This window comes from Dromaius novaehollandiae, chromosome 11 (genome assembly GCF_036370855.1).
Source record: "Dromaius novaehollandiae isolate bDroNov1 chromosome 11, bDroNov1.hap1, whole genome shotgun sequence".
Taxonomy (NCBI): Eukaryota; Metazoa; Chordata; class Aves; order Casuariiformes; family Dromaiidae; genus Dromaius; species Dromaius novaehollandiae.
In genome coordinates, this window is record NC_088108.1 from 27148236 (window position 1) to 27167569 (window position 19334).

Consider the following 19334-nt stretch of genomic DNA (forward strand, 5'->3'; position numbering starts at 1 on the left):
CTTCAGTTTATGCTGAAAGCTCCGATACTGTGCCAGAAAAGTTAACAACAGAACTAATCAAAGAAAGCTTCTTGTATTTGAGGGTAAATACTTGCAAATATATAGAAAATGAACATTTTTGTTTCTGTGGCAGGTTTTGCTGACAGGACAACATTGCTGTTTTTTTTAAACTGAGAAAAATACTCTTTTCTTATAAAACACTGCTGCTTGACGGTAACTTGAGGACTGCTAAACATATGTGGATATCTGAACTGGAATTTCTGCAATCTGCTTTTGAATCTAATTGTTTGCGTACGCTGAAAATGCCTTTGCCTAGAAAGTATTCCTTTCAGTGAAAAGTTTCAAATTCATCACATCCACAATGTTTTCAAAGGTGGTCTGGAGGTTTCAGGACCGTTTTCCTCCGTTGCCAGCGCGAGGCACTCATGGATGTCTGCCTGGCACAGGGCTCTACGGCCACGGCCGACGCTGCCACGGCTGTGCCGGGCCAGGCGCCCTGCGGGCAGCATCTCCACGGGCCGAGCACGGCCCCGGGCTGCCAGAGCTGGGAAGGCAGGGGGATGCGGCATGCAGCCCAGGGGCCTCCGCCACCGGCAGGACCGGGACACTCCAGTAAACTCAGGGATCCGGCTCAGTCTGGCCTCAGGAGTGTGGGAAAGAGGGGCTTCTCCTAAGGATGCGGACGAGATCGTGTGAAGTCCGCTGCAGCCTGGCAGAAGGTTCCTGCTGCGACCAAGCCTGAAGAAAGGGACCTCTCACGCCACAGTCCAAAGGGCAGAGAAGTGAATTGTGACACCTTTTTACTTCTCTCCCATCTCTTTTGGAACTTCTGCTTTTTCAAAGAGTTCCTTAATCTAGTTTTTCTTTGAATAAAACTTTGCCCTGGGGTTTGCAGGACCCTGATAGTGTATTTGAGGTGCTCCGTCTAAGGATCTCAAAGGTGGGGAGGATCTGGGACCTTGTCAGCTTTTTTTCAGCTGAGACATCAAATGTCTGCAATATTTGCACCTCACTGCTTCTCCTGGCATGGAATGATTTTTCAGAAATATGCAGGGAAATGAGCTCAAGCAAGAACATTTTCACTCTAGACATGTGAGGCTGGGTCTCCTGCACTTTCAAGTCTAACATCACATCACCCCTCTATCCTCAAGGCAGTACTAAAGTAAACCAAGCAAACAAAAACCTGCGTTAGGAGAGAGCAGAACAGCAGGGACAAGCACACAAGCACACTATAAAAGTCACAGAAGAGCGAGTCTGTCAGAGATGCTGAAAATCCCACTGTGAATTTCAGAAGTGACCCCGGGCTGTTTTTCTGGCGGACTAGTTACATTGACATGAGAACTTTTCTTTGTTTTCTCATAACTTTTCTGAAGCAAACTAGCCCTTATGGGTTATCTTGCTGAACTTGTTGCAAGCCCTCGCGGCGCGGGTCATTGTTTTGAGCGTGCTGACCTGCAGTTCGGCTGATCCAAGCGCAAGCTGCCTTTGTGTGATAGCAGGCAAGTCTCTCTGCCTGAATTTTCCATCTCTCCAGCGCGTTAACAGCATGACCAGCCGCCCCGGGGAGTGCGGGGGATCTCGAGGAACACCAGAGGAAGAGTTTTCAGAATAACAATCAGACTCTGGAGGACATGTTCATACGAGGGGAAAATATTTGTGGGATTTCTCTGTTTGTTTTAATTTCTCTAGGGCAGTTCACATCTTTTCCAGTCTTTCTTACGCTTTTGTGTATATTTAGATGCAATATTACTAACAAATAAAGTCATAAACTGGAAAGGAGAGGGATTGTTATGCCAGAAAAAGAAAAATAAAGCTGTCAAAATTTGGTTCCGCTCCATTGCAAATCTGTTGCCTACCTTGTCTTTCTTGTAAGAGTCCAAAGTTTTAAGTTCAATGTGTCAATGATATTTGGCTACTCTGCTTTGGCTGACCATAGCAATTTAGCCTTCAAGATCTATTTTTAGTCATATGAGTAATGAAGAACATTTTTTGAGTGAATCATGAAATCCTCTGAGTCTCAATAAGAATGTGATACTGGCACTCAGTGGAGGTTACTTGCAAGTGGTTTATTTGTTCTTTTGCATAGTACCTTTTTTAATCCTAGTGTTTGTAGTGAACCACATTTCCTCTGCCCACTGCTTCCTCATAAAAAATAGTATAATAAAGAAGAGCTCTTACACTAGTTAGTATTCAGCATAGGTCCAGGAAGCTAAGCACTTCTATAGATTGTTTTCTATGGTCACGAGTACAAAAGACCCTGCCAAAGTCTGCTCTGCCAGACTGGCTTGTTAAGATGTGCCGGTGAAGTGTTTTGAACATAATTGCTTCACTTCCTTTGCTGATCTCTGCTATCATTTCTGAGAACTCGGCACTCATTGTAATTACCCAGCAGGGCTGCATTAGATACTCGAGGTCTGGCTACCTTATCTTATTTATTTTAATGTGTTCTTTTAACTTAGGTACAGAACTCCTCAGATATATGTTATGTCTAAGTTCCAAGAGATTTCTGCCAAGCCAGCAGGCAAAGCTCCAGAACTACAGCACTGGCATTAGTAATGAGTGATTTAAACTGGGGCACAACATCAAAAAAGGATGTTTGTCTGGTATATCGGGACCTTTGCATTCCCTGAACTGCAGGTGAACTTCGGGGGACATGCACGCACACACACAAATTATCTCCTTTTGCTCTTTCATTTTATTTCTTTGTTTGTATTGCAGATTAAATGCTCGAGGTAGGTGCCCAAATTCATATTTGAGCAGTTCTTAAAACTTCAATCACCTTTTGATGTGATTTTTCAAATTCTGTGAAAAATCCCTCTTCAATCATCCCATTAAAGCACTACTGAAAAACAGCACTTAAATTTACATGTCTGAGCATATGACAATCTTCATCTTATTTTCCATTCCCAAAAGCAGCCTGAAAGTTAATAAAGTTACTTATTGAGATCGAGATTTGGAGGACAGACTCATTTTCAGAGCAGTAGGTCATTTGCTGGCTATTTCTACTCTCATACCAGGCATCTCTGAGAAATGCAACAACGGGACCAGTTCTCTAAGGTGGGAGTAGCACAAAGTCAACTGCTTTACAACAACTTATTTGTCTCATCTTCCACCTGGCAGCAGATTATATAATTTTTGACATTTATTTCAGTTTCTCCTCTGAACTTTTGAATGTTATTTCAATCTTACCCATGTCTAACCTCAGCCAGCAATGCTTCATCAAATGCCATTTCAACCCAACCCTAAGCAATGCTTTCAAAAGCACTGGCTGAATCACAGGAGAGGGTGCTATAAAAACAGATGTTTTCAAAATGTACTGCATCTGTATGGTCTTCAAATGAAGTAAGCAGGTTTCAGTGCTTCTTGTTATCCAGCATGTTATACAATTACCCTACAGGGCCCTTCTGAGCTGCCATTTTGAGGACTAGAAATCATTGGACCTCTTAACCAGCTTGCTTGGGAGGAGAGCGTTGTGGCACAGGATGAAGAACATAGCAAGTAATTTGTTTATCTGTTATGGGCAGTGATCCTTGAAGACAGGCAGCTGCAGACAGAAAGGCCAAAACCCTGTCACTAAAACCTCAACCCTAAAAGTGATGTCCAGCTTTGAAGGACAAACCGCCTGAAGAACTGGCCCACATTAAAGAAGAGAGGAGAGTCTGCTGATGTGTTCTGCAGTTCCCTAGATGAACATCCATTGCAGAATGAGTCACAGTGTAATTTTTGGAAGAGTAAAACCCTCCTGCATGCAAAGAAAAGTAATGTATAAGCTTGTTTCGGAGCGCCATCTTGTGACTCCCATGTCTGAATAATGGATTTGCAAACAAAATCGGGGAGAAGAGCAACAGAAAATTAAAAATAAGAAACATAAGGCCATTTTCAAACTTGAAAGGGAAGCTGAACGAAGAAGTTCCCATTGATTCTTATTTCATTAAAGTCATTGGCTTTTCCCTTCCCTGCTAAAACAGTGTTGTGCACTCTCAGGTTTGGGGTTTTCCTTTCAGACCTGACTCTTACTGTTCTGTATTTGGTAAGATTATTGTCTTCGGTTTTGTTAAGGAAGGTTTCTAGAGCTGAAGATAGAGAAAGAGGCGGCCAAAGTCTACTTTAAAGATTCAGCAAATAGAAAAAAAAAGAAAAAAAGAAAAAATGTCACTTCACAAGCCACTCCATCAAAAGGAAATACAAGAAAAAGGTAGGGAAAAGCAGTGACATTTTTGGAAGTCAATGACTAACTCAGGATGGAGGCATTAACCTCTGTTTGCTTTTCTGATTTTCCTGTGTGTATTTTCTTTACCCTCCTCTCGCTCTTTCCTTTCTTGAAAAATAACACAATCGACAACCAATAATATGTGCTGACGAAGGAACACATGATAGTTTTATGTGCGACTCCTGCAACAACATACATTTCAAAGCAATATGCAAAGCAATATAATTTAATATTATCCTGCTGTGCAGTGGGGGGATCAGAGCTAATTCTAAACATGCCAATACCAGACATCTGAAATAAATACATAAATAAATACCAGAAATGAACATGCTTACCAACAGCTTGTCCATGACAGGGTGGACTTTCACGCAGGCCATTTCACCCTAATGCATTTATTCCTCCTCTGCAGATACTCTGCTCTTCTGGCCTCCGTGTTTCTTCCCGCCAGCCGCCCCAGCACCCACTGGCCCCGGGAGCCACCGGGCACCGTGCAGCAAGGTGCCGCCAAACTTGACCGGCTGCTGTACCGCTCCCGCGGTGTGAGACAAGGCTGCGCTGGGCTCCTGCAGTCCGGTCCAGCAGCGCCCAGAACAGAGGCAGCAGCCACACAGCAAGGCAAAGGGCGAGGCTGGGACTACAGCTCATCCGTTCAAAACCTGCAGAGAGAGCAGAGCAAAGCCAGGTGCGGATAGTCAGCGGTCCACCTCCATGCCTCTGAGAGGACTTCTGCAGCTGCGGCCAAGCTTGTGGGGTAAGCGTTATTCCAGGCTCTGCTCTTCCACCTAAAAAGCATCTTTCACCCTAACCAGCAGTCCTCTGGCTAGCAATGCAAACACTGGAAGGTGGGACAGGTACATACTGTGAAATCCTCACCACAGCAGGGAGCAGCGAGGCCAAGACTTGGCCAGTGCCGGAGAACAGCTGAAGCCCGTGATGCCCGTGTTGTGGGCAGCCACGTTAACGCTTGCACTGCTATGACTTCCAAGTGCAAACACCAATTCTGTCTGCCTGTCAAAGAGCAGCAGATGGTATTTACTACAAAGGACTTGAACTTGGGTAGGTACTTACAGAAATAATGGAAATTTGGCTGCTTTTCCATTAACAATGAGTTCTCAAAGCCACTTTGATCTGAGCCTTGTAGCATTTTTCCTTCCCTTGGGACTCCAGGTACTTTGAACACAAATAAGATTTCCTAGAGCAACTTTCTTGTTACCTCCTTGCCTCTGACACTGTGCACAACATCTTTTTGCTGGGTCTCATCGCCGTGCTGCTCCAACATGCCCAGGACAGGTGGGTCCCTTATGCAAAGCTAGGCACTGCACAGAGGGGCACACTCCCCCCCTGAGTCCTTCACACTCCCATGAGACACGAGGGCTTTCGTCACCCTGGAAACAAATAAACCATTTGGATCAAGTCAAAAAGCTAGAATGCAACATGAACATTTGTCTGAACTGGAACTAGAGGTAACGCAAAAAATGACAGCAACTTCTTTTTTCTCAACATGCTATGAAAAAAAAAGTCTTTATATTTATATGGCTCTGTAGCGGGCACACTTCAGCAGGCCACACTGGCAAGATAGGTGAAGTGGAGTTTCACAGCTGGGCAAGCAGGTGCTGGGAGTCAAAGCTGCCGATTAGGAAGGCATTGCTCCATCACCGGAGGTCCTTCGCACCTGTCCTGAGCTGTGTGGGGCACTGCAGTGAAGAACAAAGATGTTCTTATTTTTCACTCCACCGGACTACTGCAATTATTGCCTTTCAACTTCAGAGACAAAGACTCATTAAAGAATCTGAAGTAGATAAAAGATTTAATTCCTGAGGGAATAATTTTCGTTTTTGACAAATTAGCTTTTTGTATCAGGAAAATGTTTGTCAGCAAATTTCTGTCAAACTCTGCTTGCAATGATATGAATGCACACATTTACCTAGCCTTTCTGTAGCTGAAATATTCCTGGGCAAATCTGGCCCTCCCACAACATCCTTCTTTGTCCAAGGACAGTCTAGAGGCTTTGGTGGTATGATAATGTGACAGATTCAAGTGACACTGCTGGAGGAAGGTGACTGCTTTTCAGCTCTCCTATGGAGAGGGCTTGTAAATGTACCCAGCACTTGTCAGACACATCCCTTCCGCTCCAAAGAATTCACTCTTTAAGAAAGGCAAAGCATACGAAGTCAAGGTTACAGCCAGCGCTGGCGGTATTGCTGTAGGTGCGAAGGACTGAAGAGACATAGGTCAAGGAAATGAGATTTTTAAGGAAGGACTGGTCCAAACAAAGGAAAAACAGAGGACTGGAGAACTCTAAAGAACAGATAGAAGAACAGGAGGAAGGAAAACTAATATTCTTGTGTTAACAGGCTAGCTGGGATCTTGGGCGTATAACCAAAGGCTTTGATTGGGTGGAGCAAGAGGCAAGAATCCAGCGCAGAGAGGTGGTACAGCTGGAAAGGATGGGGACATTTAGCCAAGAGGGTGAGGAGCAAGAGGAAAAAACAGAGAGGAGGAATGGACAAAAAAACTTTGTGGTTAAGTTTGTAGAGAAGAAGTGATAAGATATGGAAATACTGAGGAAGAAGCACCAGACTTCACCAAGGGGGGAATCAAAGACTAGTACAGATGGAGACCCTAAAAAACAGATAATGCAGTAGACAGCAGGAACAGAAACAGCAAATAAGGAGAGAAAAATAAGCTCAGCTTTGGAAAAACTGAGCTAAAAAATTATCATTTAAAAGAACATCTATGTGAGAGACTGAGCAAAAAGGGACAACTTAATGGATCCAGAAATAGACCTGGGTGTCCCAACTAACAGTAAGGAAGGGACCACTGAGAAAAAGCGTGGCAGCAGAGATGAGTTTAGAGCCATCTGGATGGTGCGAGGCAGAAAGTTTGCACAGGATCATCTCGGGAGGAGAATGCAAAGGAACACATGATTAACTTTGCTAAGTCTCATGGGAGCTCAGAGGGAGGTAAAACAGAAGGTCATTTTGTCCTTTGCTGTTAGTGGTCAAGGCAGTTTAGGTGGAAGAGGGCTGGAAACATGCCAGGAAATGTCACAGCCTTTGCTTTGAGCCCAGCTTTATGTGACCTGAGGACACTGAAAGTAATGATGAGACGAGGTTCAAAAAACTTTCTATCCACAAACTAGCTAGACAGACATATTTTATCATTATTAGAGTCTGCGATCAGTAGAGAAGAATGAACTTGCAGAAGGATTTTAAGGACATGTTTCCCCCTTACATTTGTCTGTAGTTCCAGGTAGGAGTCATCTTGCCCAGCATTAATCTAGAAGTTAGGCACATTGTCTAAGACAACAGCTAACCCCTCTTTGTGACATGCAGCTCCAGCAAAGAAGTAATTTCTTACCTTCCAAGGGTATGACAGGTCCTTTGCTGGCGATGGCTGTCTCTCTCTTCACTGACTGTGGAGGTAACTAGTTTAGACTAGACACCTTATTTTTGACAACTAAGATTAGATGAGCTGAATCACTTCCATTTCCTGCCAGACATGCTGGTTTGAGGCCACAAAACCATGTACTCACAGCTGGAAGACTCCTGACAGTCTGCTGATTGGACTGTAGGCAAAGATAGATGCTTCAGTCTGAGATGCTGTCCTAGTGAATGGTGCTGGGAAGAACCATCAGGAGACAGCAACTGCCTGTCAGAACTGCCTGGAAGAAAGGACAGATGCTAAGCTTCAGAGTTTTCTCAAGTCACACTCTCTTAGCTGCTACATTAGGATGTGTTTGAGATGTTGATATGAGAACGCAGCCTCTTCACAGGTACTGACCTGAAATAAGGCCTCCATTCTGAGCCTGACCTCATCAGAAAACTTTGATCTGGGTACAGGATCCCTGCCAGGCTTTGAGAAAGATCATGAACACTTCATCAATGCACCAGCAGAAATGGGTTCTAGGTAGTGAGGGAGATAGCAATCACTCTATTAACAAGATCCAGCAGTAAACACAAACAGCATCTATCTCTTGTGCACGATGGTGCACTACGAATTTTGACTCTGGTTATAGTTTTAAATCAGATTCTGGTCCTTAGGACTGTGCGTATTATTTGGATTTTGCCCTAAAAGATAATGCTGGAGGAATCAGTTCCTAGATACATTGGGGTAAGGATCAGTAAGACGTTATACAGAGGAGCTGAGCTGAGATCATTCCTTTTTCAGTAACCTCTTCCAGGAGATAATAAAGACATGGACTTCCTGTTCCAGGCTAATTCTAAATGGGTCATTTCCTACGAACACCATCAAAAAAAAGGAGAGGAGGAACAAAAGCAAGTGCCAGTTCTTTGCACAGAGGGAGAAAACTCACTTCTCACTCTCTGCTTTCAATAAAAGGATGAGAAAATTGCTTCTTGAAGGGCTTTTTACAATGGAAGAAAAAAAATCCTTCCTATTACTACACATCTGTTTAAACACTTAGAAAAAGGTTGACCTCCTGATATTATGTGATTTCCTTTGTGCTAAGAATCATCCAGTAAATGTACAGGAGGATTACTGGGAACATTCTGAAACTTGTTGTCATTTGATTTAATAAGGTTGGGTGTAGAGCTTCTTGATGGCTCTGGTTCAGAACAAATCATTAATTACTAGTATCTCACCTCTAGGTTTCATGGAAGCTCTTACACAGATGAGACCTGCTATATTTTCATGTTTTCTTAACATCAGACTTCTTTTGCAAAAAGAAGGCGCAAAGTGGGCTTTGAATCAGCATGGTAAAACACATACAAAATTTATTTCCAGCTGCAGATTGGTCAGTAATGTTTGAATTGGCAGTAATCCACACCGAGGAATCAATTTTTCTTAGACCCGTGCTTGGAAACTGCAGCCACTGTCCAAACGCTGCATGGACTGTAGATACTGGTGGTCCCCCCGAACCTGCTCCTCAAAGCACAGCGGCATGGATGCGAAGGGGAACCAAGCTCTTCTCACGCTTTGCATGTTACGTAACATCAAGGGGAGGGACTGGCACGAGGGGCTGCCTTCCTAAAACACCTGCCTGCAGCGCAGGTGCAGCAGCAGCCGCTCCCTGCCTAGTTCTCGTCCTCGAAGCCACTGTCACACAGCAGTTTATTGCTGTTGCACTGTCACACTATTTGGAGATCCCAGCTCCTGAAATCTCACACTTCACATAAACGGTACCCTTGCCTTTTGGGCTTAGGATGAGACAACAGGTGAATCCAAGAGACGAGTGATGGAAGTAAAAGCTCGTTTTCTGAGTCTGGCACAGATCCCTCCCTGCCACTCTTGAGACAAGCCCGAGTTTGGATAGAAACATCTGTTGTTTTGTGACTGCTGGTGATGGTGCCCTTCGTGTCACTTCTGCCATCACTTATATCTAAGCTGCTCGCATTACTTTACCAGCAGGAAAGTAAAGGGTCCCTGTCAGCCAAGCGAGTGCTGGGGAGACATGAGCTCAAGCACTCCAAGGCTCATGCCACTGAGCAGCATGGCCCCGCCTGCAGATGCTCCAATGGAACAAAACCTGTTTTCCATTGTCGAAAAGCATTTCTTTTTTCCCGCAATCTCCTCCCAGGTCTTCAACACACTTAGTTCTCCAACTAACTAAAATGATAGGGCTTCATTTTCTAGTGAAACGTCAAGATGTTGATGGTATCATATAATCCCAGAACTGTAAGCCACCCTTGTCTCTGCTAGGTCTCAACCTCTTTAACTCACTTGAAAAGTCCATTCTATATCTCACCAAAATATTCTGGAAGAAAACAAAGCAAACCACAAGGGAAATAAGCCACTGCACTTCAGCAAAAGAGCAAAGCTGTCAGATGAAACAGTACAGTGCTGTTATTCAAGCAAAATAATCGAGCAGTCCTAGTAATGCTAATCTTATAAAAACAATGACAAGGCCTCGACTGAGGCCAGAACCTCAGTGTGACACATCCCATCTGAAAAATAGGTTCTCGTCTTCTGGAGCTTTGGGTGTGCAGCGGGTGAGGGACATCACGTAACACAGTGTGTTGCACGTCACCATCCGGGCCCTCAGACCCTGTAAGAGACCGTTAAGGACATGCGAGTTGTTAATGTCTCTAACATTGTCACAAGGCGAATTTTTGCAAACCAGTCTGCACGGCAGCGGCAAACCACAAAGGAAGCGTGCCAAAAGCCACGGCGCGGGGCCGCCCCTGCCCGGGAGAAGCTTCTGGAACCCGGCAGTGGCGGCGGCGCCATTGGGCAGCGCAGGACCGGGGTGGGGGGGGCGCCGGGGGCCCACGGCCCCGCGTTCTGATTGGCCCTGGCCTGGCCACGGCGGGGCGGAGCCCCCGGGGACCCCGGAAGCCCCTGGACCGTTTCTGGAAGGTTCCGGGGGGCTGCGCGTGTGAGGAAGTGCCTCCGGGAGACCGGGCGAGAGCCGATAAAACCGCAGACTCTGGGAAGCGCGTGTCGCGCGCCCACCACCACGGGGGGATTGCCACGGCCGTCATGGGCATGGCGGGGTCCAAGGGTGGTGACGAGCTCCTTCTCTGTCTTTCGCTCCTTTCTCTCTGTTTCTTCTTATAAACATTTCAATGGAACCCACACCAACCATTTATGCTTTACAAGTTCAGGTTGCCTCCAAGTTAATGTTGTTTCTAAGTCCATGTTAATGAATAAAGCGTGTAACCGATCATTTGGTGTCGTTTCACCTTAATTTAGCCCAAGGGAATCACAAAACCTGGATCTCTATGACCCAGGGTCGTAACAGACCCTTCACAAGTTACCAACCGACCGATTCCTCACTGGTTCTCCATGATGCCTCTCCTTACGGTGTCTCCATTTATGAAGACATGCTTTCACATCCCAGTTTGTGACTCCATACCCAAGAATAGCACTTTGCCAATACACAGAGGTGGGATTTTAAACAATAAATGGGACGGATGGGACTTTAGACCAGACTTCCATGAGTATCAATACAAATCCCATTTACACTTGTCCACTTCTTGTCAGGGGAATATTAAAAATGAAAAAGAATTGGGAGAAGGTTAAGGGTCAGCACAGATACTGAGCATGAGGATTTTCCACTTAACAAAGCTGAGAAATTTGTTCCCTTAGGAAAAAAAGAATCACTTCTCATTTTGTTGTGTAAAAAATCCACTCTTTCTCACCTTACTGGACTCTAACCTCATTGAAAAGAGTCACGTCATGACAGTTATGTCTTTCTTGTAAAGAAAATAAAATCATCGCCAAGGAGCAATTTTTGAGTCTGAGTCAGTGACAAAAAATTCAAAAAACAGCCAAAGTCCACAGTAGAAATAAAGTCATTCTTACTCTTACTAGCTTAATAATTATACAATCAGCTAATAATTACTGCACTAGCAAGCTTCTCTCCTGCAAAATTAGCACTGGATTACTTAGTAATAGCAATAATCCAAATCTAAGTCTAAAAATAGGTTATCAATCTGACTAGTTTATAGTAATCTGATTGGGAGCATTTCTCTCTTTGGGAGAAGAGGAGGTAGAGAGCTATACAAATGGATCTTCAGACTTCTTCCTATCACAATTACAATCCAAATCGTCCTGTATGGATGGATTTATTTCCCCATTCCTCTTGCTTACTTATATCTCTCTATTTCTACATCTCTCTTTCTCAGAATAATGGCATTTGGTTTTGTTTACAAGAGAGCCACAATGCTTTGTGCTTTACTGCTGATGTGAAGTGAACCCAATTAACTGGTCCTGTTCTAATAGCTCAGGATATGACTAATTCCCTCATAGCCTGTTATGTTAGTCATATCCTGCACCAGGAGAATACGGGGATATCTATCCTGCCTTTCCCTCTGATGCTGGGGACAAATCACTGAGAAAACACACTGCACCAAATGCTTGATGCAGACCTGCCTGAAACCAGTGAGGGATTTTCCATTGAATGTAAAGACCTTTAAATCAGGTTACAAAGGAAGGAAAAGAAGTAACTTCTGCCAAGTGCTAAAGGAGGAAAAAAACATCCATGTGACTCAATGTTATTTTTAGACCTTTGATTTTTTTTCAATTATTATATAGAAAAGAAATGTTTGTTTCTGTAGCATAATATAATAGATGGCGTGGCACGGACTAGTTGCACATGAAAAAAGAAAAAAGACAGATCCATATTAAAAGAGGTTACTTAGTGCCAAACTACCTTTACCTAGATTACTCGGAATGGCGGGTGTTTTTGCTATGCCGCATGACACTTCTGTTCTTCAGCAAGCTTCCATAAGAACATCTCTTTTACTTCCAAGAGAAAAAAAAATAATCTTCACAGAGCCTCTTTTATAGAGGCCTTGTGTTGTTTTTACAGAACATATCGCGCCATCATATGCTATTAAAGCTCTGTCAGTAGCTATAACCCAAGGACGCAGGTCTGTATCCAGGAAGCCAGCTGTTACTTCCAGCATAAAACAAAGATGTTGCTGCTTTGCTGCCTCCAGCTTGGTCTGAGCAGAGGGAGGGGAGGGCAGACCCTGTAAAGCTGGTTTCCTTGTTGCCTACTCAGCCGGCTGCAGTTTGAGCAGCCGGGGCTGCAGCACACTGGGACGTGCATCACCTCTGCACGTCTCGCATCCTTCTGTGCTTGGTGGCAAGAGGTGGAGGTTTAGAAGTGAAATGCACTGGTTCATATCTCCTGGGGACCCTTCTTTGCCTGTGCATCATCAAGTCTTTTTGAAAGGGTTTTCACAGAGTTCACACATAGGGGGACTGATCTTCATTCTGTCTGAACCATCTTCCAGTACAAATAACCCAAAAAATGTCTTGGCTGTGCTATCGTTTGGAGCTCACCCTCATTGTCTGGTGTCTGTATTCAAGTCACTGTACTCAGTAACTTAACATATTTTCATACATCAAATCCCTCCCAGGAAAGACAGATAGTCTTCTGACCTTTCTGGAGCTGCATGGAATGAAGGCAATTAGAGCTGGTTAAATGATTTACAGCTGCAAGTTCACTATTCTATTTGTAAAGCTTCTTCGAAAGGAGAGATATGACTCTTAAAAGAAAACAATGAGATCTGCTTTCCTTCTGGTATTCTTGCTAATTTTAATATTTTGAACAATAAAGGATTATTTTAATGTAAATGTGGGACTCCATATATGCAGAATATTGCTTTTTTGGGGAAGCAGGGAGCTGAGAAATGATGTAGCTACAACTTTAGTAAGCAAGATACCTACCGGACACTTTGGTAGTCACACCTTTAGCTTTGTTTCCAAAGAGGTTGACAGGGGTGTAGCAGTCTCCAAGGTACAGACTTCCTGCCCTATTTGCTTGGCGGCAGGCGATGGAGAGAGATATGTCCCCAAAGAGGGAAAGGGGTACCATGAGATGTCTGAGGATCACTGTAGGACCACTTGAGAGAGAAATGCAAAAGAGTCAGACTGTACTTCCACCCATGGAAATGTCTGTTGGAGAGTAAGATTTAAATTCAGGTTAGATGTGTATGTGCCCCTGTACGGGTTGAGGCAACCTAGCTACAAGAAGTGCTTCCGAGATCAACTGTTTACTACACAGAGCTGCAGGTTGGGAATGAAACCACATTTATAGTTGGTACACATGCACTGCTGACTTCTAACCTGGGCAATTGTAACTCTGCTTTTTATGAAGGACTTTTCACACTGCAAGATGACAAAACACATGCAGACATGAGTTCTGGTCACGGCTTTGAGAATGTCAGGAGCATTCATTCTCTGCTGACTGCTTAATCCTCTTGCACAGGAAGAAGGGATACCTCTTTTTCAAAAGTTTAAAATTTATTTCTGGATTATAGGTTTTTCAACAAAACCTACAGGAGAGGGAGGGTCTTAAAATGGATATTTTATCTGGCTGTAATCAGCCCCCAACAACTTTTGTGAATTGAATCTTTTTGTACTACAACCATACAGAAATTTTAACAGAGCTCATTTTGAAGCAAGAGCATCCAGAGGATGTTAGCATGTAATGGTGGTAAAATCTGCCAGATTTTTACAAAAGCATAAACTTTTGACAACTATCTGGTGGAAAGAATTTGTTTTAAGGCAACACAACGTTGGCAGCTTGCCAAACTACAGATTCTCACTGAAGAGAACACTAGTTGTGTAAGAATTAGCACAGGATGTGCAGTTAGAAAATCAGCATCAGTTTTCACTCTGGGAGCAAACCATCTGCCGCAGAGACGTTGCCAGGCTGCGGGAATGTCTCCCCAGCACCCACCACTGTGCCATATGTACACGGGGTACACTGCCCAGCTAGATGTGACCTTGACGTACCACCGTGCATCCCTCTGTGCAAAGACTCACAGTGCAAAGTCGGAATCAGCTTGCTGTCCAGCTAAAAAGATGAGTAACAAGAATAAACTCTGAATCTCCTTACTCCGTGCTATATTGCAAAGTACAAGGACTGAAATACTCCTAGCCAGGAAGGAGAAAGCGCTGTCCTGGTTTCTGCATGTGTTTGAGGAGGTTTGGGTGTGGGGAGGCCTTTTCTTCTTCTTCCTAAAGTCCTCCCTTCTTTTAAGTGTGATTAATCATCTGGCCATGGGCCGACACTTGAGAAATGTTTTTGTGTTGTTTTCGCTCAAGTTAGCAGGATTCAGTCTGTTAGTCATGGGACCTCCCACTCCCATCCCAGTCACCCCACTGCATTTGACTTTAAATAAGAAGGGGGATTAATTCAAAACAGCCAGAGGCAGGTGGATCGGAGGTCTACAAACTAGCGATAATCTTTTGAGCATTTATTTACTTCCCATTGACTTAAACATGTGGCCGTAAACTCTGCAGGCTGCCTGCTCAGTAGAAATTTCAGTCTAGTATTACAGGGTCTCAGTGCCTCATTTCTTTCTTGGTATAACCCAAATCATATTTATGCCAGAGGAATAAGTTCTAGCAGTTCTCTGGGAGTGCAGTGGGACACACATTTAAAGTGCATTATTTAATCTCATTAATTTTTTCCAGTGTAAAAAGAAGAACATTTGAATGAAGAGATGTTTCAGTAAATTACTGATCTGAACAATGTTCGGATCAGATATTCCGCTATCTTTTTTTTTAACAACAGACATCTTGTTTATAGAAACATTCCAGAACAGTTATGTTATGGAAATACCATTTGCAGTGGTAAAAATTCCAAGTATTCCAGCTATTAAAAAGAAAGCTAGTGGTAATACCGGGTTTATATTGTTATTTGCTTGCAACATAAAATGAGAGATTCAGGTGCTTACCTCTGCTGTGCCAGCTCTGTTCAGATCTCCACTTACACTTGTCTATTAGCACAAACAGGTAAACCAAGTAAGCACTCACAAGCCCACATCATAAAGTCTGTTAAACAGGTGTTTTGTAGGTGAATTGGAGAAGATATGAGAGTCTCGGGTGCTTGTTCTCTGTGAAAAGATTTTCTAATTCAGTCTCTTTCCCTAGGCAGATCCTTCTGCACAGTAATTCCTGTGCAAATGTGGTCCTGATGAGTTTCAACAAAGTATCACCATTTGTAAGAGGGAACATTTACTTAAATGGTGTGAATTGAATATGCCAGTGTGTTTGCAGTATTCAAAGCAATGTATAATCACTATTTTTTGTCTGGTGTACTTCTATCCTCTCCTGCTTGCCATAATTATCTTAGTAAGAAGCAAGAATTGCATTTTACTTAGTCTTTTCTCAGCTTCACAGTTTCTCCATTAGATGCAAATACACTATCAGGTTACACGTTCACATTTTACATACCTATCAAAGTAACTTGATTTCCAAATTAAAATATTCTTTCACTCACACTGCCAGTCTTCAGCAGAAATTCTAAGCTGTATCAGTGTAATTATTATTATTTTGCATAGGAAGGATGAACCTCATTTTCCTTTCACTGTACTGAGACTAAATCCTTCACAATCAAGAAAGCTGAGCCAGCACTGAGTGGATACAAATGAAAAAAACTCATTATTCTTCCTGAGTAAAAGAACAATGCCACACTGGTTCATTTTCAAAGCTGTTAGTTTGAGTTTGGTCATGGGCTCCCGCTTGCTATTTCTCACTGCTGGCCCAAGCTCAGCTCTGACACGACCGCGGCTAGCTCCCACGGTGACCAGCTAGGCGAGTAGCTCTCTGCACCAGCTGTCCAGCCCTTGCACACCTGCCTGCCCACATGCTGAAGAACCTCAGCTATTTCATTACATATTTGCAGCCACTGCTCAAAACAGAATAAATACTGTTAAAAGCACTTGACCAACACTAAGAGTAGCATGAATGTGAATATCAGTATTTGAGGCAATTGCTGTGGCATATTATGAGATATTCTACTTTGTGAAGTGAGGGAATATATGAAGGTTTATAAATAAACTCTTTTCATCTAATGCTACCTTCTCCTGTCTTCAGCCAGTGGGTTTTAAAAACTGCTGATCTGCACTTAACACTTAGAGTTAAAATGGAAGGTTTTACCTCTTATGCAAAGCAAGGTGCCTTCTTCAGCAGGTGTCAAGCAGTTACCATGGTTAATTCTAGAAAGTGAGGGCAGTATGGCAAGGTCTGCGGAAGGACTGCAAGTCTGACAATGAAGCCACTGGGACACAGCTCTTGAGGACTGTTAAAATATTACTGAAACTGAAAATAATTGACATTTTATAAGAAATGCCAATTAACAATGTTAAAACACCACAATATATGTTTTCTTAGGAAATATAATAGTGTGAGAAGTTCCTGAGGGAAAACCTAGAGACTGTAATGCAGTCCTACAAACATCAGCTGAGCAGGTACCCACTGGCGAACACCTCTCGTCTCCACGCAGATCCTGGTGAGGCAATTCAGACTTTACCATCTCTGCATGCTTACAAAGCCTTTTTATTCCCAACCAGGTGTTTGGGGAAGAGATCAAGTGAGCTGTATTTGTGCAGCACCACACTGGCCCCCACCTTGCTTGCCCTGCCGCGAGCCCATGTTCCCAGTGCTGGGGAAAGCCCCTCGTGGGCCACCTCCCATCCCTGTCCTGCCACGTGACCATCCCCAATTTAGGAACGAGGCAGGAGCTCAGTCTCTGAGGTCTATCAGTCCCTGAGGGCCTTCTTTGAACGTACTAACGAGGTTTTCTCATGCAGCCGCGGCATCTGCCTGGGAGTCACCAGCTTAACTTGCTGGAACCAGTGGAAATGTCTCTCACTCTGTTGGACTCAAACTGGTGTCTGCACTGGTCACTGGTACGAGCCGCATATAATGATTTTCATTACCAACTCTTGACTTCCAAATTATCTCCTATGTATATCTCTATGTATAATCAAAAGACATCAAAAATTAATGCTGCAAAAAGTACAAAAACTGGACAGTTCCTCTGAAACCAATTCCGTTTATTGGTTGGTAAGGGGAGTTTGTTGAGTGGGCATTTGTTTAATCCTTAGGAAAATGATATGTGATATGTATTTTAACAAAGGGTTGCTTCCTCAGCTGGCTAATGCTTGGGAATGATCTCACTTGAATAATTTCTTTCTCGATCACAGATTACAATATAAACTATGTTTTATGGTGACTACTAACAATCCTTACTGAACAAAACCATTTAAAGAAGAATGCTTGCAAAATGGGGTGAGTTTTTCGCTGTTCTACTTCTAAGTTGTGTTCTCATTTTGTTTTTTGAGGTATTTCTTTGATTGTCGCTGGGAAGCACAGCTGTCTGGTACTGGCAGAAACACTTATTGGTTTGAATGAATCAGATGTCCAGATCTGCATAATAAAAATAACAGCAAATTAAGCAGCTAAAATGTTGCATTTTTAAATTTGAGAATGGCTATAAATGTTATTCATCTTGAATAAATTAAAAATAAATACCAAGTGGGAACCAACACAGTATTTCTCTATGTATAAACAGACATCCCATTAAAAATGATGTGCATTAGCTGGTGTGTGTATAATCAGTGTAAGTTCTGTTTATATGCTTATGAAAGATTTCATGTGCTATTAATTTTCTTAATTTTTGCCGACTGTTCTGATTAAAAATGCACCTGGTACCACACACTGGAGCCAACATGTGGGCAGTCCATCCTTGGAGATTTTCCAAACCTGACTGGACAAGGCCATGAGCAACCCAATCTACCTTCAAAGTTAGCCTGCTTTGGGCAGGAGGTTGGACTAGATGATCTCCAGCAGTCCCTTCCAACCCGATTTTTCCGTAATTTTGCGATTATAACACAATATGGCCTGGTCAAGGGTTTAGTTTCCTGTCACAATTGGCTGAACACTGGATATGTCTGTCTTTGCAGAGTTCCTTTGGGGTGAAGCCCTTGTTTTCTGACAGGCGCTGTCTCTTTTATAATGGCAATTCTCAACCCAGGCGTGCCTGAAAGGAGGGGATATGGACTGCAGAGCATGGCTCTGGGCTGCACTCCTTCGCCGGCACACACACAGCAAGGATTTCAGCTCAGATCGGAAGCTCTCGTTCAACCAGCAATAGATGAAGGGGTTGTAGCAAGTGCTGCTCATGGCAAACCAGTGAAAAGCAAAGTACAGAGCGTTGTTGCTGTGGATGGCCCTACAGGAGATAAGCACCACGTAGCAGTTCAGAGGGAACCAGCACACTGCAAACACTATCACCACCACCATCAGCATCTTCAGTGTCATCTTCTTTTTCCGCTGATGGGCATAATACTGCTCCATGGTGATGTCCCCAATGGCATTTCTCAGCCAGAGCTTCTTGGCCACCATGGTGTATGTGATGGAGATCACAAGCAAGGGCAGGACATACAAGAGAACAAAAGTTGTTAAGTCCAAATACTTCCAGAAAAGGTCAGCAGGAGGAGGGAAGCTGGGGAGACAGACCATTCGGATTGTTCTGTTCCTGAAGAACCAAGGAAGAAAGAACTGTTAACTCCACTATCAGATGCAAACAGTACCTGGAGGACAAGCATCTCAGATATTCTGAGTTGCGGTAAAGGCATAGACAGTAGAGCTCAGTCAGTAACATGGGTGAGTGCCTCCTTCAACAGAAAATCTTGCATTAAGTTTGGCCTCAGTGCTGATCTTTTTAAACAAATCACCAGAAAAAAAAGATTATCCATATTGACCTCTACTCCGCTCTAATGAAGGAGGGGTTTCTGTGCCTGACTCAAATTACAGCACTGAATCTCTGGGCTGAAACCAACTAACAAGCAAGCCTGAAAGCAATTTCAGTGATTTTCATTATCCTTTTGTGAGAAACACAGCATCTGGTCAAAAA

General features: G+C 43.5%; 2 protein-coding genes across 2 annotated transcripts in view; both read right to left on the reverse strand.

Annotated features, from left to right (window-relative positions):
• The window catches only part of LOC112980846 (G-protein coupled receptor 83-like), a 41081-nt gene extending 36493 nt beyond the window's left edge, over positions 1-4588 (reverse strand). Inside the window, exon 1 of the mRNA XM_026096045.2 lies at positions 4546-4588. The gene's annotated coding sequence lies outside the window, so the exon portion shown is untranslated. The remainder of the gene's footprint in view (positions 1-4545) is intronic.
• Positions 4589-17486: 12898 nt separating this feature from the next.
• LOC112980808 (G-protein coupled receptor 83-like) overlaps positions 17487-19334 on the reverse strand; it is a 38395-nt gene continuing 36547 nt past the window's right edge. Inside the window, exon 15 of the mRNA XM_064518497.1 lies at positions 17487-18956. Within this exon, the coding sequence (XP_064374567.1) occupies positions 18332-18956 (625 nt within the window). The 3' untranslated portion in view covers positions 17487-18331. The remainder of the gene's footprint in view (positions 18957-19334) is intronic.